Raw genomic sequence first — 25164 nt, 5'->3', positions numbered from 1 at the left:
GCAAACCTGTGTAGCCAGTATCATGGCCAGCAGGCAGCAATACACTGCAGCTGCTAGTGCAATACCACCCATTGCTAGGGCGTGGCCAATCGCACGCCTGCAGAAGCGGTCAATTAACCCGGTCGGACTTATAGGGGGTGATTTTAGTCCGCCAGCTAAGAGATGGCATGCAGGTTAGGAAGCAGCAGTTTGATGACTGCTGCTTCTTATCTATCGGCTGCAGACTCACTTAAGCGAGCCTGCACCAAAGCTACATTAGAGCTGCATCTTGCAGCTTTATAAATTTCACCCATAGTGCTTTTTTTGTTTAAAATGATGATAAATCCTAGTGTTTTTGAAATGCTAGGATTTACCTGTGCTAAAAATAAAGGGGACAGTCATGAAGTTTAAAAAAACAAGTTGAAAGTGTCTTTATTTGCAGGGAGTTTATGCCGACCTGAGCACCTCCGGCCGGCCACGGCAAAACTCCTTTTTGTCAATATCGTTTTCTTAGCCAATAGCATGCCAGCCATAATGTCGATTGGCCAACACAGCTATTGGCTAAGAGGTGAAAACATCACCTCATTGAAAAAATAGTGTTTTGCTGAAAAAATGTGCCAGTACTCATTTATTATTGATTGATATACTGTGCTCAGTGACTTTGAGAAAAGCAAAGGGACAAAGTTATTTACAATGCTTGATATATTTTGCAGGACCCTCTTGTAAAAACTAGAGTATTTACATGATGATTACAAATATTACCCTTTATGATATAGATATACAAAGTCAAAAGTATGTGGACACCTGACCATAACACCTATATGAGTTTGTTGCACATCCCATTCCATTACCATGGATATTAATATGGAGTTGAACCCCCCCACACACCCTTTATGACTATTACAGCGGCAACTCTCCTGTGAAGTTTTTCCACAAGATTTTGGAGGGTGTCTGTGGGAACTTGTGCCCATTCAACCAAAAGAGCATTTGTGGGTTTAGGCACTGATGGTGGACGAGAAGGACTGGCTCAGGTTTGATGTTACAATTTATCCTAAAAGGTGTTCAATAGGACTCTGTGTAGGTCACTCAACTTCCTACACTCCACACTCGTCAAAACATGTTTTCATTTACCTCACTTCGCGCTCAGGAGCACAGTCATGCTTGGAAAGGAAAGGGCCTTCCCCAAACTTTTGCCACAAAGTTGGAAGCAACTGTCTAAACGGTCTTTGAATTCTGTAGTATTAAGATAATCCTTCACTGGAACTAAGTGGCCTAACCCAAACCCTGAAAAACAGCCCCAGACCATTATCCCTTTTCCTCCAAACCAAAGAGCAGGCACTATTCATTCCTATAGGTAGAGCTCCCTGGCATCCTTCCCACCCAGATATTTTCATCAGACTGCCACAAAGTGAAGTGTGATTCATTGCCCTAGAGAAGACATTTCCAATGCATTCAGTGGCGGAAAGTTTTACAACTCACTAGCCAACGCCTGGCATTGCACATGTTGATGTGAGGCTTGTGAACAGCTGCTCATTCATGGAAACCCGTTTTATGAAGCTCATGAGGCAGAGTTCTTGTGTTTATGTTGCTTCCAGAGGCAATTCTGTACTGAGTGATAAAAGATATGCAATTTTTATGCTCTACGTGCTTCATCATTCAGCTGCCCCACTCTGAGATTTTGTATGGTCTAACACTTTGAGGCTGGGCAGTTGTTGCTCCTAGATGCTCCCACTTCACAATAATAGCACTTACAGTTGTCCAATCTAGTAAGGTAGATTTAGTAGTGCAGAAATTTATTTGCCTTGTGGCAAAAGTGGCATCCTATGAATACGGCAACAGCTAGCCGAAACGCGTTAGAACAATCTAATCATTTTTTCACTTTTTATTATGTGCTATTTTAAGATGTTTCAATAAAGTATAAACTTTTTTACGCATACTTTGGGGACCATCTCTATTTTTTTCTTGAGCAACTATTAGGGGCTATGAGGAGCCCCCACTTTAAGTCCCAGTATGTGCCGGCATGAGAGGAGCTGAATATTTACCTAAGAGCCCAGACTGTAAGTTTGCACGATAACGGAGTGGAAACGAAGAGCGGAGATACCTACGTCACGTCCGGAAAGGAAACTCTGCACTCGCGATTGGCAATACCGGAGAGAGGTGAGAGATTGATGGTTGCGTCGTCAGCATGGTCTTCATCTCTTCAGAATCGAGGTTAGCCGACCCTGGAAGAAGCTGCGGTCTTTCGTTTGTTACAATAAGGTAATACAGAGGGGGTTGTTTGCTGAGTGGCAGGTGAAGTCCTGGACAAAGTTTGGTAAACCAGATAAAACTGACTAAGCTGTTGTTGTTTCCACCCGTTAAGTCTGTGAGGCTCTCTGTATTTACCATCTCTGAAAGCGTAACTTGTTTATATTGATCCTATGACACGTTTAAATTCACTGAGCTCTTCAGTACGACCAATTGTACGGTCATGTGGATTTCATGGCTATGTGCTGGATTTTATGCACCTGTTAATTTTTATTTTATTTTGCTGGATAATTTTGAGGAATCTGTTTTTACGTTACAAATATAGTATTTCACATACATAAATAACTTACTGATGTATAGAGAAGCAAGAGATGACATTTTGAAAAACTATTCAAAAAAAATTCCAGATATACATTAATTTATTTATATGTATGTATGTTATACTTTGTACTATCACAAGCCCTGGCAGTCAGCAAGCCAATGATACACAATTACACTTCTAGTTATTACAGGCAGATAAAAACAGAATTTATGCTTACCTGATAAATTACTTTCTCTTGCGGTGTATCCAGTCCACGGATTCATCCTTTACTTGTTGGATATTCTCATTCCCTACAGGAAGTAGCAAAGAGAGCACACAGCAAAGCTGTCCATATAGCTCCCCCTCTAGCTCCACCCCCCAGTCATTCGACCAAAGGTTAGGAAGAAAAAGGAGAAACCATAGGGTGCAGTGGTGACTGTAGTTTAAACAAAAAAATTTTTTTTACCCGACTTAAATGCCAGGGCGGGCCGTGGACTGGATACACCGCAAGAGAAAGTAATTTATCAGGTAAGCATAAATTCTGTTTTCTCTTGCAAGGTGTATCCAGTCCACGGATTCATCCTTTACTTGTGGGATACCAATACCAAAGCTTTAGGACACGGATGAAGGGAGGGAACAAGATAGGTACCTTAAACGGAAGGCACCACTGCTTGCAAAACCTGTCTCCCAAAAATAGCCTCCGAAGAAGCAAAAGTATTGAATTTGTAAAATTTGGCAAAAGTATGCAGTGAAGACCAAGTCGCTGCCTTACAAATCTGTTCAACAGAAGCCTCATTTTTGAAAGCCCATGTGGAACCCACTGCTCTAGTAGAATGAGCAATAATTCTTTCAGGAGGCTGCTGGCCAGTAGTCTCATAGGCCAAACGGATGATGCTTTTCATCCAAAAGGAAAGAGAGGTAGCAGTCGCTTTCTGACCTCTCCTCTTACCAGAATAGATAACAAACAAGGAAGATGTTTGACTGAAATCCTTAGTTGCTTGTAAATAGAACTTTAAAGCACGAACTACATCAAGATTGTGTAATAGACGTTCCTTCTTCGAAGATGGATTAGGACACAGAGAAGGAACAACTATTTCCTGGTTAATATTCTTGTTATAAACAACTTTAGGAAGAAAACCAGGCTTGGTACGCAAAACTACCTTATCTGCGTGGAACACCAGGTAAGGTGAATCACACTGTAAGGCAGATAATTCTGAAACTCTTCGAGCAGAAGAGATAGCTATCAAACACAAAACTTTCCAAGATAACAACTTAATGTCTATGGAATGTAAAGGTTCAAACGGAACCCCTTGAAGAACTGAAAGAAATATATTCAAACTCCATGGCGGAGCCACAGGTTTATAGACAGGCTTGATTCTGACTAAAGCCCGAGCAAAACGCTTGAACGTCTGGTACCTCTGCCAGACGCTTGTGTAACAGGATAGACAAAGCAGATATTTGTCCTTTTAAGGAACTAGCTGACAATTCTTTCTCCAGTCCTTCTTGGAGAAAGGACAATATCCTGGGAATCCTAATCTTACTCCATGAGTAACCCTTGGATTCACACCAACAAAGATATTTCCGCCATATCTTATGGTAGATTTTCCTGGTGACAGGCTTTCTAGCCTGACTCAGAGTATCTATAACTGACTCAGAGAACCCACGCTTTGATAGAATTAAGCGTTCAATCTCCAAGCAGTCAGACGTAGAGAAACTAAATTTGGTTACTTGAACGGACCCTGTATTAGAAGATCCTGCCTCATTGGCAGTAACCATGGTGGGACAGATGACATGTCCACTTGGTCTGCATACCAAGTCCTGCGTGGCCACGTAGGCACTATCAGAATCACAGAAGCCTTCTCCTGCTTGATTCTGGCAACCAGACGCGGGAGGAGAGGAAACGGTGGAAAAACATAAGCCAGATTGAAGGACCAAGGCGCTGCTAGAGCATCTATCAATACCGCCTTGGGATCCCGGGACCTGGACCCGTAGAGAGGAAGTTTGGTGTTCTGACGGGACGCCATCAGATCCAACTCTGGGGTGCCCCATAGCTGAGTCAGCTGGGCAAATACCTCCGGGTGGAGTTCCCACTCCCCCGGGTGAAAAGTCTGACGACTTAGAAAATCCGCCTCCCAGTTGTCTACTCCTGGGATGTGAACTGCTGAGAGATGGCAGGAGTGATCCTCCGCCCACCTGATTATTTTGGTTACTTCCGTCATCGCTAGGGAACTCTTTGTTCCCCCCTGATGATTGACGTAAGCTACAGTCGTGATGTTGTCCGACTGAAATCTGATTAATTTGGCCGCCGCTAGTTGAGGCCATGCCTGAAGAACGTTGAATATCGCCCTCAGTTCCAGAATGTTTATCGGGAGAAGAATTTCTTCCCGAGACCATAAGCCCTGAGCTTTCAGGGAGTCCCAGACCGCACCCCAGCCTAACAGACTGGCGTCGGTCATTACGATGATCCACTCTGGCCTGCGGAAACATATTCCTTGAGACAGGTGATCCTGAGACAACCACCAGAGAAGAGAATCTCTGGTCTCCTGGTCCAACTGAATTTGAGGAGACAAATCTGCATAATCCCCATTCCACTGTTTGAGCATGCATATTTGCAGTGGTCTTAGGTGTATCCGAGCAAAAGGGACTATGTCAATTGCCGCAACCATTAGTCCGATTGTCTCCATGCACTGAGCCACAGATGGCCGAGGAATGGAATAAAGAGCTCGGCAAGTAGTAAAGAGTTTTAGCTTTCTGACCTCCGTCAGAAATATTTTCATTTCTACCGAGTCTATCAGGGTTCCTAGGAATGGAACTCATGTGAGGGGGGAGAGAGAACTCTTTTTGATGTTCACCTTCCACCCGTGAGACTTCAGAAAGGCCAATACAATCTCCGTGTGAGACTTGGTTCCTTGGAACGTTGACGCCTGAATTAAGATGTCGTCTAGGTAAGGCGCCACTGCTATGCCCCGCGGTCTTAGAACCGCCAGGAGGGACCCTAGCACCTTTGTGAAAATTCTGGGAGCAGTGGCCAACCCGAAAGGAAGAGCCACAAACTGAAAATGCTTGTCCAGAAAGGCGAACCTGAGAAACTGGTGATGATCTTTGTGGATAGGAATGTGCAGATACGCATCCTTTAGATCCACGGTAGTCATATATTGACCCTCCTGGATCATTGGTAAGATTGTCCGAATGGTCTCCATCTTGAATGATGGGACTCTGAGGAATTTGTTTAGAATTTTGAGATCCAGGATTGGTCTGAAAGTTCCTTCTTTTTTGGGAACCACAAACAGGTTTAAGTAAAACCCCAGTCCTTGTTCTGCAATTGGAACTGGGTGGATCACTCCCATTGTATGTAGATCTTCTACACAGCGTAAAAACACCTCTTTCTTTGTCTGATCTGTAGACAGACGAGAAATGTGGAACCTTCCCCTTGGAGGAGAGTCCTTAAATTCTAGAAAGTATCCCTGGGCTACAATCTCTAATGCCCAAGGATCGTGTACATCTCTTGACCAAGGCCTGAGCGAAGAGAGAGAGTCTGCCCCCTACTACATCTGGTCCCGGATCGGGGGCTACCCCTTCATGCTGTCTTGGTGGCAGCTGCAGGCTTTTTGGCCTGTTTACCCTTATTCCAGCCCTGGTAAGGTTTCCAGTTTGCCTTGGGCTGTGAAGCGTTACCCTCTTGCTTTGCAGCCGGAGAGGATGAAGCGGGGCCATTCCTGAAATTGCGAAAGGAACGAAAATTAGCTTTGTTCTTTGTTTTAAAGGCTTTGTCCTGAGGGAGAGCATGGCCTTTTCCCCCGGTGAAATCTGAAATAATCTTTTTCAATTCAGGCCCGAATAGGGTCTTCTCTTTGAAAGGAATGTTCAAAAGCTTGGATTTAGACGACACATCGGCCGACCAGGACTTTAGCCATAGCGCCCTGCGCGCCAAAATGTCGAAACCTGAATTTTTCGCCACTAACTTAGCTATTTGGAAAGCGGCGTCAGTGATAAAAGAATTAGTTAGCTTTAGAGCCTTAATTCTATCCATAATTTCCTCATATGAGGTCTCCGTCTGGAGTGAGTCTTCCAGCGCCTCAAACCAGAAAGCAGCTGCAGTAGTTACAGGAATAATGCAGGCAATAGGTTGGAGAAGAAAACCTTGTTGAACAAAAATTTTCTTAAGTAAATCCTCTAATTTTTTATCCATATGGTCTTTAAAAGCACAACTGTCTTCAATTGGTATGGTTGTGCGTTTAGCTAGTGTAGAAACAGCCTCCTCCACCTTAGGGACCGTCTGCCACGAGTCCCGCATGGGGTCAGATATGGGGAACATTTTCTTAAAAACAGGAGGGGGGACAAAAAGGGACACCTGGCCTATCCCACTCCCTAGTAACGATATCCGCAATCCTCTTAGGGACCGGAAAATGCATCCGTGTAAACAGGGACCTCTAGGTACTTGTCCATTTTATACAATTTCTCTGGGATCACCAAAGGGTCACAGTCATCCAGAGTAGCTAATACCTCCCTAAGTAAAACACGGAGGTGTTCTAGTTTAAATTTAAAAGCCAATGTATCTGAATCTGTCTGGGGAGGAACCCTTCCTGAATCAGAGACTTCTCCCTCAGACATCAAATCCCTCGCTCCCACTTCAGAGCGTTGTGAGGGTATATCGGATACGGCTACCAAAGCGTCTGAATGCTCATAATCTGTTCTTAAAACGGAGCTATCACGCTTTGCAGGTAACACGGGCAGTTTAGATAAGAAGGCTGTAAGAGAATTATCCATGACTGCCGCTAAGTCTTGTAATGTAAAAGGGTTAGACGCACTAGAGGTAATAGGCGTCGCTTGCGCGGGCGTAACTGGTTGTGACACCCTCGTTACCTTCAGTCTGAGAATCATCTTGGGCCACATTCTTAAGTGCAACAATATGATCTAGACATATCAGTACAATTGGAACACATTCTGAGAGGGGGTTCCACCATGGCTTCTAAACACATTGAACAAGGATTTTCCTTAGTGTCAGACATGTTTAACAGACTAGTAGAGTACACAAACAGGCTTGGAATCACTTTAATAAAATATAAAACACAATTTGAAAAAAACGTTACTGTGCCTTTAAGAGATAAAAAGAGCACACAATTTTACAAAACAGTGAAAAATGCAGCAATCTTTCTGAAATTTTCACAGTATGTAGCTAAAGCCTTAATAAGATTGCACCCCAAGTTTCAAAACGATTAACCCCTTAATGCCCAAACCGGAGCAGCCTAAAGCCAACACCTGGTTAAATCACTACAGCACCTTACCACAGCCTTGCTGTGGCCCTACCTTCCCTTAGGGATCAGATTTGGGGGAATATAGCTTCTTTTAGGCCCTCAAACATCAGCAGGACCCTCCATGTGAAGCAGCATGAACTTCTCTGCAATTCTAAGTGTGCATCTGAGGCATGAAATTAGGCCCCTCCCACTCTACTCCGGAGCTGTGAGGCCTAGTAAATCACTCCTAAGTGAATAAAAAACAGCCATGTAGTAATAACCCCAGAAAAACCCCAAAAGGGCTTTCAAAACGATTTTTCCTTAGCCAAACAATCAATTGCCCTGAATAAGTGTCAACCAGTATATTAGCCCTATTATGTAAGCATTCAATTCCTTACTAAGTCTGAACATAGCTTACCCTCCCCTTATGGGGATATTGTCAGTCTTCTAGCATTATCTCAGTCTTGTCTAGAAATAAATGATTGAACATACCTTATTGCAGATCACCCTGCAAACTTTTCCCCCCAACTGAAGTTTTCTGGTACTCCTCAGTCCTGTGTGGGAACAGCAGTGGATTTTAGTTACAACATGCTAAAATCATTTTCCTCTCAGCAGAAATCTTCATCACTTTTCTGCTAGAGAGTAAATAGTACAAACCGGTACCATTTAAAATAACAAACTTTTGATTGAAGATAATAAAACTACAAATCTAACACCACATTCACTTTACACTCCCGAGAGAGACCCTAGTGCTTAGAGCCAGCAAAGAGAATGAGAGGGGGAGCTATATGGACAGCTTTGCTGTGTGCTCTCTTTGCTACTTCCTGTAGGGAATGAGAATATCCCACAAGTAAAGGATGAATCCGTGGACTGGATACACCTTGCAAGAGAAAGAAAAATGTTCTAATATGGAAGAACATTTTCATACTTTTATTTATACAACAGAAAGGTACAATGAGTAATCCGTGCAGTTCTAATATATGAAAATATACAAACATTACAATAAGCAAACAATATTTCTGTACATTTTAATCAGCAAAAATAATAGCGCTCCATTCTCCAGCACAGTACGTCATTAATATGCTATCTAAAGAGCAAATTTAGACTATTTTATTATTGTACTATTGCTTACATAAAAATAATCTGTTTAACCCCTTACAAAGGGATTAAACACACATTTAAAGTTAGCTCTAGACCAGCCATGCACCTCTGGGAACTAGCTGAACACATCTGGTGAACTAATGACAAGAGACAAAGGTGTGTAGCTACAAGTCACCAGCTAGCTCCCAGTAGTGTTCTGCAACTGCAGAGCATAATATATATATATATATATATATATATATATATAGATAGAGGTGTGTTTTTCAACAAAGGATACTAAAAGAACAAAGCACATTTAATAATAGAAGTGAGTTTAACTTCACTCATTCTGTCAGACAATGCAGTCTCAGTTTTACAAGGTATATTTAACAATAAATTTAGGGATTGTGATGAAAGCTAAATTGGGAAGGATTAGTTCAACAATAAAAAAAAAATGTTTTTAATACATCAATATACATTGTTCCACTGTATTTACAATAAGAGACATAACACCCCCAGATTTGCTAGTTTACTACTCCCATATATTACATGGGAGTAAGAGGGAAGGATAGAGACATTACAAGACTGTAATCTTTTGAAACATTGTTTATATTCCCATTTAATAACTGTAATTATATTAGGGTACCAGAAACTAGAGTACATTCCTGTGTGTCAAATTCAGTTTATAAAATGTATTTTGAGAACATTGCAAAGTTATATTTCAAATATCACTGCAGTATAAAAAATAAAATGCTCTATGTAGCACTGGAGCTCACTACATTGATCTGGAGAAGGAGATAGAGAGGGAGAGAGAGAGAGAGAGAGGCCACATTAAAGGGACATAAAACCCTAATTTTTGTTGTTAACAAAAAAGAGTAAGGTAAGTTCAATAGACTGCACGTGTCTGCAGCACTATATAGCTGCAGTTTTGCAACAATGTTATACAATAGAAAGAGCACTTGATGGTAGTGCTCCAGACGTGCACACTACCTTTCTAGATTTCTCTTCAAGAATGAATAACAAGAGAACGGAGCAAATTTGATAATAGATGTACATTGGAACCTTTTTTTAAATTGTATTCTCTATCTAAATTATGAAAGAAAAAAAACGAGTTTCATGTATTTAATATATTGCCAGCTGCATCCTTCAAAGCATTAACCTCTCCATTGCCACTGGTCCACAAGCCGCATTAATCTCTCCTGAGCCTCATCCCATGAAAATTAACCTCTTCACTGCCACCCAGATATGATGATTATTGTGGTTAAGTTGCAAGCATGTTTTCTATCATGCCAAGCATAGCTTTAAATATGCCAAAGCTGCAGGGTAACAATGCTGGCAGAAACCTTGCTACCATTCCCAATTTTTGAGGCATCACTGGCTTCATCTTTTGCACTTCCAAAAAGCAAATTCACTAGCTGCAGATAAATAGTGCTAGCACAAGACATGATCACCCGACAATGGTCTCTGCTAGGTGGATTATATTCTACTGGTTTAAAGATTCCATGTCTCCATCTGAATAATGATACACTTGAAAAAAACTGTGACTGCAATATGAAGTCACAGTATTGTATTGCAAATGTTTAAGAGATTACGATTAAAAAATGCCAATATACCCAGATATAAAAGGTTATGAAGAAGTATATTTAGACTGCCAGAGGTCATGTAGAATGATAGAACAGAAAAATATCTTTTTTTTGTTAGTATTTGCAGAGCTCTAATTGCATTTTCAGTTTAGTCACTGGTGGCACTCGAACCAGTGTATGATTACCAAACATGCATACAAAACATCCTAGTGCTACATGGGTAGTCAACTTATCTATGAAAACATTTATGCAAAAGCAAATATATTGTAAAATGCATCTAAATTATATTTGAAATCCACTACTGTAAAATTTGAATACTAACGAAAACAAAGTAGTATTATAAGCCTAATGGGACTTGACAAAGCTCAGGGTGCCCAGACTCCTAGAATTATACCTCTCACATCTAAAAACTTTTAGATTTTTCTTAAACAGAAACCATGAGTCAGAGTTGTCAAAGGTTTCCAACCCTGTATTGGAAGGATGACCTGAGCTAAAATTTGGTATATAGTTATAGGACAGTTTACCCTAAAATTATATCCCTTTTAATTTGTTCCCAATGACCCATTTTACCTGCTGGAGTGTTTTACATTGTTTAGAAAAAGCTCATTTACCTTTATATCATCATTTGAAATAGCTGATATTGCCTTTGGTATCCCTACCTATACTGAAAGTTTCTATACTTAAAGTGATTGTAAATTTAGATGATAAAGTGCCCGGTTTTTAAAAATCTGATTAAGAACAGGGACACTTTAATTCATCAAAATTTACATTTCACTAGTGTTGTAAAAATACTTACCTTTTAATCTTGACAGCCGCTGCATCGCTTCCCCCGCCCGTCGCAAAGCCTCTTCCCGGGTCTAAAATGAGGAATCTGGCTTCCTCCAATCACGGCGTTGAATCAGACACTAATTCCCAAGAGGGGGGGGGGAGCCGTGATTGGAGGATGACCGATCCGTCATTTCTGATGTATGAAGAGGCTTGCGACGACCGGGGGAATTGCTGGAGCGGCTGTCAAGATTAAAAGGTAAGTATTTTCACAACATGAGTGAAATATAAATTTTTATGAATTAAAGTGCCCCTGTTTTTAATCAGATTTTTAAAAACCGGGCACTTTATCATCTAAATTTACATTCACTTTATGTATAGGCTATAGAAAAACTGTGTGCCATCAGAAGAAATTGCTATTTCCAATGACTTGTTATACGAGTTGCACAGTAAAAAAAATGTATAAGTCATTTATGGACCACAATCAAAATGGGCTGAGCTTGCAGGAAAATAAGATTTCTTTATTTTATCCCTTTCTGTACACATAAATGCTTATTTACATTATATTTGTCTGTATTCCAAAGCCCAATACTTAGAGAGAACAATTGAAAATTAACACTGGGAGTTTAATTTAACAGTATACTGTCCCTTTAATGATCAATCAAAACAAACAACATTTTTACAAGGACCATTTTCAAGTGGGTTTTATTTATTTATTTTGTACATTGAGTAAGAAAAACCATAGATTTACTCATAAATAAAAATATACATTTTCCTACACATTTATAATTCAACCATGCTTTTAGTCTACATGACTGATACAATTATTTTATACTGTGTAAGAAAAGAACTGGCAAAAATGTATTTATTTCACACAGCCAAAATACTATACGCATATTATCCTTCCCAATAATACAATCACTTTGGGTAAAAAAAAAAAAACACAACTATATTAAATGTTACTTATCTGCTGATTCAGACATTCACCTCAAAACCATGATGGCTACATTAAAAAAAGGTCAACTTGCTAATATGGTATCTAAAAATGAAAACATTCCAAAGAACATTTTCTTCCATTAATATATACTTCTAGACAAAATCTGTAAATTTTACATTCTACGTAGACCAGGTTGCATAAAAATCAATTATTTAAAAAAAATAAATAGATAGATTTAAAAAAAAAATAATTTTAAGATTTAGATTAGAATGTTAATTTTAAGGGGCAGTAAACACCTTGGACACAATCACATGTTACATAATTTTCAGCGCAACTGCTGAAACCCATGTCGCCCTTAAGTTAACCTCGCACATGGGGTGAATCACATAACACATGCCGCCATTTGATATTCTGGCATAAGTAGGCCAAACTGGCGAGGTTCAGATATATGCGCAACTACACATTTCTGGCGTTGCGAGTAATTCACGCCAGTATATTGCACGTGTAGGTTGAAAATAAAGAGTTGTTTATGTTTTATGGCTGCAGCTGAGAGATTGTGCTGTTTGTGATTGGCTTGACACACGCGCAGAGGGCGGATACTGGTTTGATTAAGTGGTCAGGAAAGGTTTAACTGTTTGATATGTGCGGCTGAAATGTATGTGAGCGCGCATGCATTAGATGTTTATTAAAGGGACATTATACATTCGTTTTTTCTTTGCATAAAAGTTTTGTAGATCTATTTATATAGCCCATAAAGTTTTTTTTTTGTTTTTTTAATTGATAGTTTTGCTTCTTTTTAAATAACATTGCTCTGATTTTCAGACTCCTAACCAAGCCACAAAGTTTTAGGAGAATAATGACGTATACCTCCTCCTGCTTGCTTCTGTTTGTGTAAAGAGTCTTTTCATATGCAAAGGAAGGGGGAGGGGGAGTGTCTGTTATTTCCCACTTGCAGTGGGTGTTCCAGTAACCTTTTAAACAGAGCTAAACTGGAAGCTTCTAAGTAAGTTTTTAAACGGTTTTATACTGGATTTTATATCAGTATCTTTCTGTGTATATTATTCTTTATAGTAGTGTCTATTACATGCAGTTATATGAAAATTGATGTATACTGTCCCTTTAAGCCTTTGAGGGACATACACTGCAATTTTAATGTGCACAAGGGTTGCTGCGCCTGCCTATGTGTTTCAAGCTAAAAAATTGAGTAAAATATATAAATTCTGCAGGCGGAAGTCCATGCACTGCCTTTGTGATACCAACTGCCGACGCCAGTTCTATGTTAGTCTATGGGAGTAAAAAAAAAAATGTGCACGCCATGAAAAATCTATGTGTGTAACTCGTCTGTTGCGCCGGGTTTGTGATCGTGTGATTTGAGAAAATAATGGCGTCATTGGTTTTTGCGCACGTCGCCAAAATGTGATCGAGGTCCCTGAGATTTGACTGAAATCATATTGTAGCAATACTCCTAAACGATTAAATATATATTTTAGTATACTACAAAATGTGTATAGAAGTAGAAGGAAAAATGGAAAAATAGCACAATATTACATTCATGGGAGACACAAAATAGCAGGGAAATTTCTGTTTTACATTGTTTCAATACAATTTGTTGTCACATGATAAACTTCCCCTCACTGTAATCTTATAGAATTTAGCAAAACCTCTCTCCAAATTTTGTAAAACAGAAAAACAACTCCTAATGAATATTTAAATTGTAAGCAAATCCAGATCGGTTTCCTGAGGTTCCTATAAAGCATGTTAATCTAGCTTGAGGTAATGGTATACATAATCTTGAACGTTTACACTATTATACACAGCCCAAAGGATATCACCTTTACTCAACTTGCCCCATGCATATTATTTTGTGATGATTACTTTCTGATAGCCCCAAAAAATCCACCCTTGCATAAATCAATCTGTTCTGTTAAATCCCCACCCCATTTTATATAACAGAAATTAAGTTCCTCATTGCAAAAAAAGCGGTTACAAAACAAATGTTTTTAAAGTATTTATAATTGTTGCATTCTTAGCAAAATTTGCACCGTCCAGGACACACCCCTTTAATATGTTTGTCTTTTCTTCTATGTTGTAGCCAACTAGGGCAGAAACATTACGTTTTAACACAAAAAAAGCAAAGTATGTTTGATAATAAAAGCAAAAAATAGTACTTTTTATTTTAAATTGCTTCCATGTCCCTTTAAACATTTCACTGAGATGCAATTTGGAGTTTTATAGTTGTTGGAATACAGAAAAATTGCATATTCATCAAATACATAATAAAAAGGCAATGCAATAAAACAGTCTACATTTGACAAAACAAATTTTGACAAATTTAAAAACTCCTGCCCCTGTATCATGTGAAAGCTATCAGCCAATCACAAAATGTATATACAAGTCTACTGTAAACTCCTGCACATGCTCAGTAGGAGCTGGTGCCTCAGACTTTGCATACAAATGTGCATATAAGAAGATGGTGCCCATTTTGATAAGGGAAGTAAATTAGAAAGTTGTTTAAAATTACATGCTCTGAATCATGAAAGTTTAATTTTGACTTTAGTGTCCCTTTAATGTAGACCTTTTAAAAGGTGATTATCTAGTCCCTAACAAATTAAGAAGGTTTTAAAAGGGACAGTCTATTTGAAATTATTGTTTTAAAATATAGACAATCCCTTTATAACCAATTGCCCAGTTTGCATAACCAGCACTGTTATATTGATACACTTTTTAAGTCTGTGATTACCTTGTATCTAAGCATCTGCAGACTGCCCCCTTATCTCAGTTGCATTTTAGCCAATCAGTGCTGACCCATAAATAACTCCATGGGAGTGAGCACATTGTTTATCTATATGACACACATGAACTAGTGCTTTCTAGCTGTGAAAAACTGTCAAAATGCACAGAGATAAGAGGAAGCCTTCAACAGTTTAGAAATCAGTTTAAGCCTACCTAAGTTTAGCTTTCAACAAAGAATACAAAGTCAATTTGATCATAAAAGTAAATTGTAAAGTTTTTTAAAATAGCATGCCCTATCTGAATCATGAAAGTTTAATTTTGACTAGACTGTTCCTTTAAAAGAAGACTAATCTTTAAATTTAAAATTATGACCTCTGTTACAGTGTATTCTTGATCTCATTTAAATGCAAAAAAAGGCACAACTGCCCCTAGGATTTTCCATTAATTACCTCTCTACTTGGTTCAGAAAGAAGATGCCATATTTAATAACTTTCCAATTTACTTCAATTATCTAATTAGCTTTGATGTCTCGGTATGCTTTGTCTGTTGTGCAGGAATAGCAATGCACTACTGAGAGTTAGATGCTGATTGGTGGCTCACATATATGCCTCTTGTCATTGGGTTAACCAATGTATTTATCTAGTTCCCAGTATTGCATTGTTGATCTTCAACAAATGATACCAAGAGAATGAAGCAAATTTGATATTAGAAGTAGATTGGACATGTGTTTAAAATTGTATGCTCTATGTGATTCATCAAAAGAAAAAATGTTGAGTTTCATGTCACTTTAAAATTGAATTGCCTAAAAATAATATTTAATTAATCAAATTTAAAATGTGACCAGTTTTTCTGTAAATTTAAAGGGACATGAAACTCAAATTTAAATTTATGATTCAGATGGAGAATACAATTGTAAACAACTTTCCAATTTAATTCTATTATAAAATTTGCATCATACTCTTGGTATCCTTAATTGAAAAAGCTGCAACGCACTTCTGGGAGCTAGCTGAACGCATTGGGTGAGCCACATATGTGCAGCCACCAATTAGTAGCTCATGAGCCTACCTAAGTAAAAGATACCAAGAGAACAAAACAAATTAGATACTAGAAGTAAATTGGAGAGTTGTTTAAAATCATATGCTGAATTATGAAATAAAAAAATGTGGGTTTTGTGTCCCTTTAATAGTAAACCAGCTCATTTTACTCTATAAGTTTTATGACATCAAGCTAGATAAACCTTCATATAGAGACCTCAGACTCCTTGTAGTGTTGCCACAGGAAGTAATTGAACCTGCACAATGTAAGTTTAAATAAAGAAATAAAGAGTAAAATCCATTTTTAAATGATGAATAATAAATTTTGCAATGGTTTCTATTAAGTATAAGCCACTGCTTAGTGCTTTTTTATTACAACAGTGAAACAGACTATTTCAAATCCATTTAATGGTCCTTTAAAGGGTTGTTAACCAGTAAATACATGCTAGACTTAATGATGTATCCAAAAGAAAAGATTACCCTTAGAATATGTAGATGTTAGTAATAATAAAACATGAATATTTGACTTGAAATACGGTTTTTATTTCCTCTTACTTTTTAAAATGTTACTTAAAGGGACACTCAGGTTAAATTACATTTTCATGATTCAGATACAGCATGTAATTTTAAACAACTTTCCAATTTACTTCCATTAAAAAAAATGTGCACAGTCTTTTATATTTACAATATTTGAGTCACCAGTTCCTACTGAGCATTTGCAAGAATTCACAGACTATACGTATATGCATTTGTGATTGGCGGATTGCTATCACATGGTACAAGGGGAGTGGAAATATACATAACTTTGAAATTTGTTATAAAATTTGTTATAAAAAAATCTAATGCTTTTGCATTGTCTTGCTATCTTGCATTTGTTGATTATGCAAATCTAATGTGTTGATTGGTCCTTTAACAGGCAAAGAACCTCCCCCCATCTATTCTACTCATTTAACCCACTGATAAGAAGAGGGCGAGTAAGAGGACTACAAGGAACACTTCCAGTGATTGTAAACAGGAAAGCCCCAAAGCACAAACTAGGGGTAGAAATTACATTAACCTAAGGTGCTACTTTAGATGTTTCAGCAGCCAGTGAGTGATATTTGTTATGTTTATATATTCAAATATCACAGCTGACATTAGTAATCTAGCGTACGTTTGTACAACATTTCCATTCCCCCTGAAATTGCAAGTATAGCTGAGTAAACCAACAAATCAGCCTGAGTTCTGCCACAACACCCAGTACATAAAGACACATTCTATACTGCTCATGCAGAGTCAAAAACACATAGATAAATTCAGCCCCAGAGCAGAACACATGTAGTGAGCCAATGATAAGAGGCATATATGTGTAGCTACCAATAACCAACTAGCTCCTAGATATGCACTGTTGTTTCTGAGCCTATCTAGATATGCTTTTCAACAACGTATACCAAGAGAATGAAGTAAATTTGCTTTTGTCTAAAAAGATATAGAATCCTTTTATTACCCATTCCCCAGTTTTGCATAGCCAACACTGTTATATATATATTTTTTTTTAGCTCTGTAATTACCTTGTATCTAAACCTCTGCAGACTGCCCTCTTTTTCAGTTCTTTTGACAGACTTGCATTTTAGCCAATCAGTGCCCTCTCATAAGTAACTCCACATGCGTGAGCACAATGTTATCTATATGGCACACATGAACTAACGCCATCTAGCTGTGAAAAACTGTCAACATTAATTTATATAAGAGGCTGCCTTCAAGGGCTTAGAAATTAGCATATGAGCCTACCTAGGTTTAGCATTCAACTAAGAATACCAAGAAACAAAGCAAATTTATGATAAAAAGTGAATTGGAAAGTTGTTTAAACTTATATGTCCTATCTGAATTATGAAAGTTTAATTTTTATTAGAATGTCCCTTTAAGAAAGTTTCATTTTTACTTACATGTCAGTTTATCCGTATAGCATTACACAGAGTGTTTTAATGCTATGGTTCAAACCATAATCAAAATGAACTTTAAATGGACAGGAAAGCCAACATTTTCTTTCAAAATTCAGACAGAACATGCAATTTGATCTAACTTACTTCTATTATCAAATTTTGTTTGTTTGCTTGGTACCTTTTGTTGATAAGGAGGGACACAATCTCAGAAGTGTGCACGTGCTGGAATACTATAGGGCAGCAGATTTGCAAGAGCACTAGATGTCAGCACTATTTCCTGCCATGTAGCGATCCAGATGTCTATACCTAGGTATCTCTTCAACAAAGAATGCCATGAGAACAAAGCAAATATGATAAGGCAAGTAAAATGGAAACGTTTTAAAAATAGTATGGCCTGTCTGAATCACAAAGGAAACATTTTGGGTTTCATTTCCTTTTAAGTACCCCCATGGGTGATTGTTTACTTAATTCTCCTTATTTCTTTTTTACTGTAAGTTGTCACAAGGCAGAACAACCAATAATAGACCATGATGTCCACTTCATAGACAGAAATTAATTCCAGAATTTGGTTGAAGGGACAGTTAGGCTCACAAGAGCTTAGGAGTGTGCACGTGTCTTTAGTATTCTATGGCAGCAGTGTTTAGCAATATTGTATAACAAAGCTACAAATAATGCTGCAAAATACTGCTGCCATAGAGTACTAAAGACACGTGCACACTCCTGAGCTCTTATGAGCCTATACCTAGCTGTACTCTTCAGTAAAAGATACCAAGAGAATTTTAAAGTTGTTTATAATTACATGCTCTATCTGAATTATGAAAGTTTAGTTTAGAGTCCCTTTAAAGGGGCAGTCTAGTCAAAATTAAACTTTCATGATACAGATAGGGCATGTAATTTTAAACAACTTTCTAATTTACTTCTATTATCTAATTTGCTCAGTTCTTTAGATATCTTTGTTGAAGAAATAGCAATGCACATGTGTGAGCCAATCACACAAGGCCTCTATGTGCAGCAACAAATCAGCAGCTACTGAGCATATCTAGATATGCTTTTCAGCAAGTGATATCAAGAGAATGAAGCAAATGAGATAATAGAAGTAAATTAGAAAGTTGTTTAAAATGACATGCTCTTTCTAAATCACGAAAGAAAAAATTTGGGTTTCATGTCCCTTTAACTATGTTTTTAAAATAGAAGAGGACATTCACCTTTTTGTATTAGTGTCTATAGGATTTGCTGGACATATAATATGAATCAAACCCTATACACTTTTAAATGTATGGTTTGCTGGGTTTTAACTGAATGACTTTCAAAAATACATTTGCGTAGATTATACATTATATATATATATATATATATATATATATATATATATATATATATATATATATATATATATATATATATATATATATATATATATATAAAAAGTAATCTAGTTTTTTATTTATTATATATATAATAATATGTTTTATTTGTAAACCAGCACAGCCAACAGCACTACAGGAAGTGCACAATGAATGATAATTTAAAGTGATAGTAAAGTCCAAATTAATCTTTCATTATTAAGATAGGGCATGTAATTTTAAACAACTTTCTAATTTACTTTTATCATCAAATGTGCTTTGTTCTCTTGGTATTCTTAGTTGAAAGCTAAACCTAGGTAGGCTCATATGCTAATTTCTAAGCCCTTGAAGGCCGTCTCTGCATTTGACAGTTTTTCACAGGTAGAGGGCTTTAGTTCATGTGTTTCATATAGATAACATAGTGCTCATGCACGTGAAGTTATTTAAGAGTCAGCACTAATTGCCTGAAATACAAGTCTGTCAAAAGAACTGAAATAAGGGGGCAGTCTGCAGAAGCTTAGATACAAGGTAATCACAGAGGTAAAAAGTATATTTCTATAACAGTGTTGATTATACAAAACTGGGGAATGGTAAATAAAGGGATTAGCTATCTTTTTTTAACAATAACAGTTTTGGTGATTACTATCCCTTTAAAAGTACATAGTGATTCTAAAATTCAATATACTTTAATTATTTATTTTGTCCCCAGTTCATGTTAGAAATGGAAGTGCATAACACTGTTATAGTCCACACAGCCACTGGCTGCACACTCTAGAGACCTAATTATAATTGTCCCTAAGTTACAACATGGCAGCTTACATTGTTTTACAGACACTAAAACTTTACACTTATTTTGTTATTATTTAAACAGCTCATTAAACTTTAAAAACTACATCTACATGTTATTCTCAGACTAAACTTTTATTTGAATGCTTCATTCTATCTAGCATTTATGTAGTGTTAAAATATGCAAAACAAAAATGCTATAATATTTGTATGCTGTTATGCATATAACTATGTGTTTAACTCCTGCTAGGCCAGCTCCAGGGTAGCAATGGACTACAGTGGACTAGATGAACACATCTAGTGAGCCAATGACAAGATGCCTTAGTGCATATCTACCAATCACTAGCTAGCTCCCCTTAATGTATTGCTGCTTCTGAGCCTACTTAGGTATGCTCTCCAACAAAGAACATAAAAAAACAAAATACATTTAATAACATAAGTAATTTGAAAAGTCTCTTAAAATTGCATGCTCCATCTGAACCATGAAAGTTGAATGTTGACCTTCATGTCTGCTTGTTGGTAGCTATGTTTAACACAGTCCAAGTTGGACTCAAAAGACACAACACTTTACAACTCCTTATCAGGAAATGGTTGGTGAGCCAATCAGAAGCTGCATGCACACAAAACCCAGCCCTCCTCAGGACCAGCATGAGAGCACTCCGAATTAATTACTTTTACTATGGGTTTAACCCCATGTTTTGGGGATTTATCACATAGTTAACTAAATAGTGTAATAATAAAATGTTCTAACAATTTACATCATTTTATTATCACATTAGCATGTCCTTCTTGCACCTGGTAGTATTAGAAATCACCATTAATATGTTTTAGGATTTTTGTTGCTGTTACCAGTTGTTAGGTTTACAAGTTGAATATTTTGGGGTTAAAAATTAGGGGTAAGAAAACAACATTGGAGCCAAAATTAAATGCTTTAATCAATTCTAACACTTATTATAATTATTAAAATCGGTCTTTGAATACATTTGCCATGAAACTTCTTCATATGTTAACTTCACAGAGAATATTTGTCTATCTGGTAGATTAAGCAATACAAATATCTATTGTCTTAGAGTCACATTAAAGTTACTAGATTATGTGGTGTGATTCATAAGACTTACCCTGCAATTTTATTCAAAGTTACAGACTATGTTAAATTACTGCTTTCATTATTTTTGCTTGTGCTCACATGATTTACAGTGTTGATGTCTTGCATCATCGTTGAAGACTTTCTGCCAAATAATTGTGCAACTAAACTATTGCTTGAGACCCAGAAGAAAAACTTTGAGGTGGATTTTTACCACACTAACTGAAAGGGCCAGAGGCAAAATTTAACCCATATAGAGCAATACTTCATTTGCATTGGTCAAATGCTATTCCAGGAATGCGGGGTCTTCTTGTCAAAATCTGATAGCGATGGGCCTGAAACCTTTACAGGTGATCATAAAGCATGTTCCATAGACACAGCATTTACACTGAATATAAACAAAGCAGGCTGGCTGCACTCAGTATACTGTCTGACAGCAGAGAGAACACTACTTCCCTGTTTATACGTCCAACTACTTACTTTTGTGATCAAAACATTACATGCATAAACAAAGGCAATTCTATGTAAGAGGCACGTAATATATTAGCCTATTTCTGCATAAACATATACATAACACAGTCTGCCCCTGGCCCACACAGAACTCTCAGTGTATACAGCCTCTAACAGACGCCTCCTCTGTATACAGAGGCTGACACTTCCCCCGCAGGGAGAACTCCGTGGCAGGAAGCGCCTGTAGCAACCTCTCTAGCCTCTTCCCTCCCAAGCCCCATCACAAATAAGTACACACTGGGCACAAGGTGAGAGCCGAGCACTTATGCAGCATTTACCACACTACAGACAGACATCAAACAACCCCAGTCCATAATCTGACAGCGGTGCAGAGAACAGAGCTAAACTACAGCCCACAGAAAAGCATGAGAACCCTCGTACCCAGGGTACCACTTACAGCCATAGTGCGGGCGAACCAGCCCATCCATTTCATCCGATGTGGACATTGTGGCTTTAGTTATCTTCTGGATCGGTTCTGGACCGGTCCTGTTGCCCGCCAATAAAATAAAAAGACGGGAGGGTGAGAGGTAATTGGGTCCCAGACACGTTGAGACAACTTCAGAGGTGAAGGAGACTCCTAACAGAGCGTGTGTGAGAGCTGGGTGTGTCTGCCCGCCCCTTGCTTCATTCACCCTATAGGAGAAAAGAGGCAGTTAGGGAGGTTTCCCAAAAAGTTTGTCATCTATTGCCTGTCATAGCTCCCTGTATAAAAAGTAGCTGCTGCTTTGTGAGATGTACCTGTTAGTATAGTAGTTATATAACATGTGGAGGTAATCATAGAGAAAAACGTTACTTGTTACATGTTAATTACAGATAATGTCGAGAGAAACCATCAACTCAACTGTTATTTCATCCTTCACAGGTTTTGATGAGAAGTTGATTGTAATAAATCAACTTTTATTCAGTCACTACTGTCATAATAAAATCATTTTTTTTAGTAGTGACTGAATAAAAGTTGCTTGTTTTGGCAGTGGCCTTAAAGTCGCAATTCATTGTGAACAGGATTTGCTTAATTCATATCCATTGTTGAAGAGTAAACCTGGGTGGGCTCAAGGAGCTCAGTCACATGCAGTCGTCTTTAGCATTATATGGCAGCAGTGTTTGGTATAACATTGCTTTAAACAAATTGTTGAAAACACTGCTACCATGGAATGCCAAATATGCATGCCCACACCTGAGGTCCTATGAGACTACCTAGGTTTATTCTTTATCAAAGGATACCAGGAAAATTAAAGTGAAGGTCCATTTTGATGAATTAGTGCCCGGTTTTTAATAATCCTATTAAAAACAAGGGCACTTTAATTCATCAAAATTGACATTTCACCGTTTTCTTCAAAAACTTACCTTTTAATCCTGGCAGCCACTCCAGCGATTCCCCTGGCTGTCAGAAGCCTCTGCAGACTTCAGAAATTACAAATCAGGCTTCCTCCTATCACAGCTTCCTTCCCGGGGGGGAATCTTGGCCTGATGCAACGCCGTGATTGGAGGAAGACGGATTCGTCATTTTGGACCAGAGAAGACGGCTTGTGATGGGCGGAGGAAGTGCTGGAGCGGCTGCCAGGATTAAAAGGTAAGTTTTTTAAGAAAACAGTGAAATGTCAATTTTGATGAATTAACGTGCCCTTGTTTTTAATAGGTTTATTAAAAACCGGACACTTATTCATCAAAATGGACCTTCACTTTAATCAAATTTGACAATAGGCGTTGAATGAAAATATTTTGCACGTTCTATATAAAAGTCACAGAAGTTTATTTCTGACTTTACTGTCCCTTAAATGAAGAGTTACCAGCCATACCCTATTTAGTGCTAGATTACGAGTGGCACGCTAATTGTTTCATGTGAGTGTTAAGGGGTTTATCACGGCACGTCGGAAGTAGTGCGTAATTCAAGTTGAAAGTAAACGCATTCGCTTGAGCTCAATTGAATTTAAAGCGCATCACGATAGCACAGCTTCAGAGCTCTGGTTAACAAAACACATTAAAATAAAATTTTAAACTACAGTTAAAGGATTACTTTCTTTTATAATTTTTAAGCTAAACAACTAACATATTAAAGTTAATAAACATTAATTAAAATCTACTGACCTATATTTTCTCCAAAACGAAGTTTCATAACGTTCTAAAAGTTATATCTTTTATTCGCCGATGATGTCACGTTATCCTGACCACTATTTTCAGCACTGCATGTTCAAAATACTTAAACCAATAACTTTGTGTTTAAAGCGCCATTTTGAAACCTAGGTATTGTAAACGGATTGGTACAGAGCAAAGGATACCCACGGAGTGGGTTTGGAAAACAATTAAATTTGCAGACAAGATTTCTGATATACGGTAGAGATATGTTAATGAAATGCTATTGATAAAAAGCGTATTTGGGGTAGTTAGTTAGTAACAGGCATAGAAAATATTTACTTACAGTGGCCCTTTAAGCTAATAATAATAATACTGTCTAAAAAAATATTTTAAAAAATTGCATAAAAAAGATATGAGGTCTCAGGTGTAAGGGGAAAAAAGGCTGCAATGGTCTTTAACATAGAGATACATACATATACACATCTAAATATGTATATGTATGTGTGTGTGTATATATATATATATATATACAGTATATATACTGTATATATATATATATATATATATATATATATATATATATATATATATATATATATATGCTGTATATATGTGTGTACATATGTATTTATATGTGTATATACACATAAACACATAAATAAATATGAATACATACAGTATATAGACTTAAGTGCATTGGAGCCCTTTGCAGTCAAGTAACTGAGAACATGAAAAATCATATTTATGTAATATGTATTTACTGTAAATATTTCACATTCCAATATTCTTCACATAGGGGAATATATTCTATGTATTTTTAAATATATATTCCTATAAATAGAGAAAATACCTCATTGTGTAGTTCATTAACAAATCTAGACAGGCCAGAAGGCTTTTTTTTCCACAGAAAACCTCTGGAATACATTGTTTCCAATGCAGCAAAGGATTCTGGGTAAGATATGCAAATTCGGTTCACAATGACACACCTTTTTCCTATAAATATATATTTCTTTCATGTAATTAGCAAGAGTCCATGAGCTAGTGGGATATACATTCCTACCAGGAGGGGCAAAGTTTCCCAAACCTCAAAATGCCTATAAATACACCCCTCACCACACCCACAAATCAGTTTTTACAAACTTTGCCTCCTATGGAGGTGGTGAAGTAAGTTTGTGCTAGATTCTACGTTGATATGCGCTCCGCAGCAGGTTGGAGCCCGGTTTTCCTCTCAGCGTGCAGTGAATGTCAGAGGGATGTGAGGAGAGTATTGCCTATTTGAATTCAATGATCTCCTTCTACAGGGTCTATTTCATAGGTTCTCTGTTATTGGTCGTAGAGATTCATCTCTTACCTCCCTTTTCAGATCGACGATATACTCTTATATATATATATATATATACCATTACCTCTGCTGATTTTCGTTTCAGTACTGGTTTGGCTTTCTACAAACATGTAGATGATTGTCCTGGGGTAAGTAAGTCTTATTTTCTGTGACACTCTAAGCTATGGTTGGGCACTTTTTTATAAAGTTCTAAATATATGTATATGACTTT

General features: G+C 37.6%; 1 protein-coding gene across 1 annotated transcript in view; it reads right to left on the bottom strand.

The window, feature by feature from the left end:
* IQGAP1 (IQ motif containing GTPase activating protein 1) overlaps nucleotides 1–22137 on the bottom strand; it is a 274725-nt gene extending 252588 nt beyond the window's left edge. The window contains exon 1 of the mRNA XM_053717739.1: nucleotides 21936–22137. Within this exon, the coding sequence (XP_053573714.1) occupies nucleotides 21936–21984 (49 nt within the window). The 5' untranslated portion in view covers nucleotides 21985–22137. The remainder of the gene's footprint in view (nucleotides 1–21935) is intronic.
* Between the last annotated feature and the right edge of the window lie 3027 nt (nucleotides 22138–25164).

This window comes from Bombina bombina, chromosome 6 (assembly GCF_027579735.1).
Source record: "Bombina bombina isolate aBomBom1 chromosome 6, aBomBom1.pri, whole genome shotgun sequence".
Taxonomy (NCBI): domain Eukaryota; kingdom Metazoa; phylum Chordata; class Amphibia; order Anura; family Bombinatoridae; genus Bombina; species Bombina bombina.
Note: the sequence above shows the minus strand (reverse complement) of the source record. Positions and strands in the feature narration are given on the sequence as shown.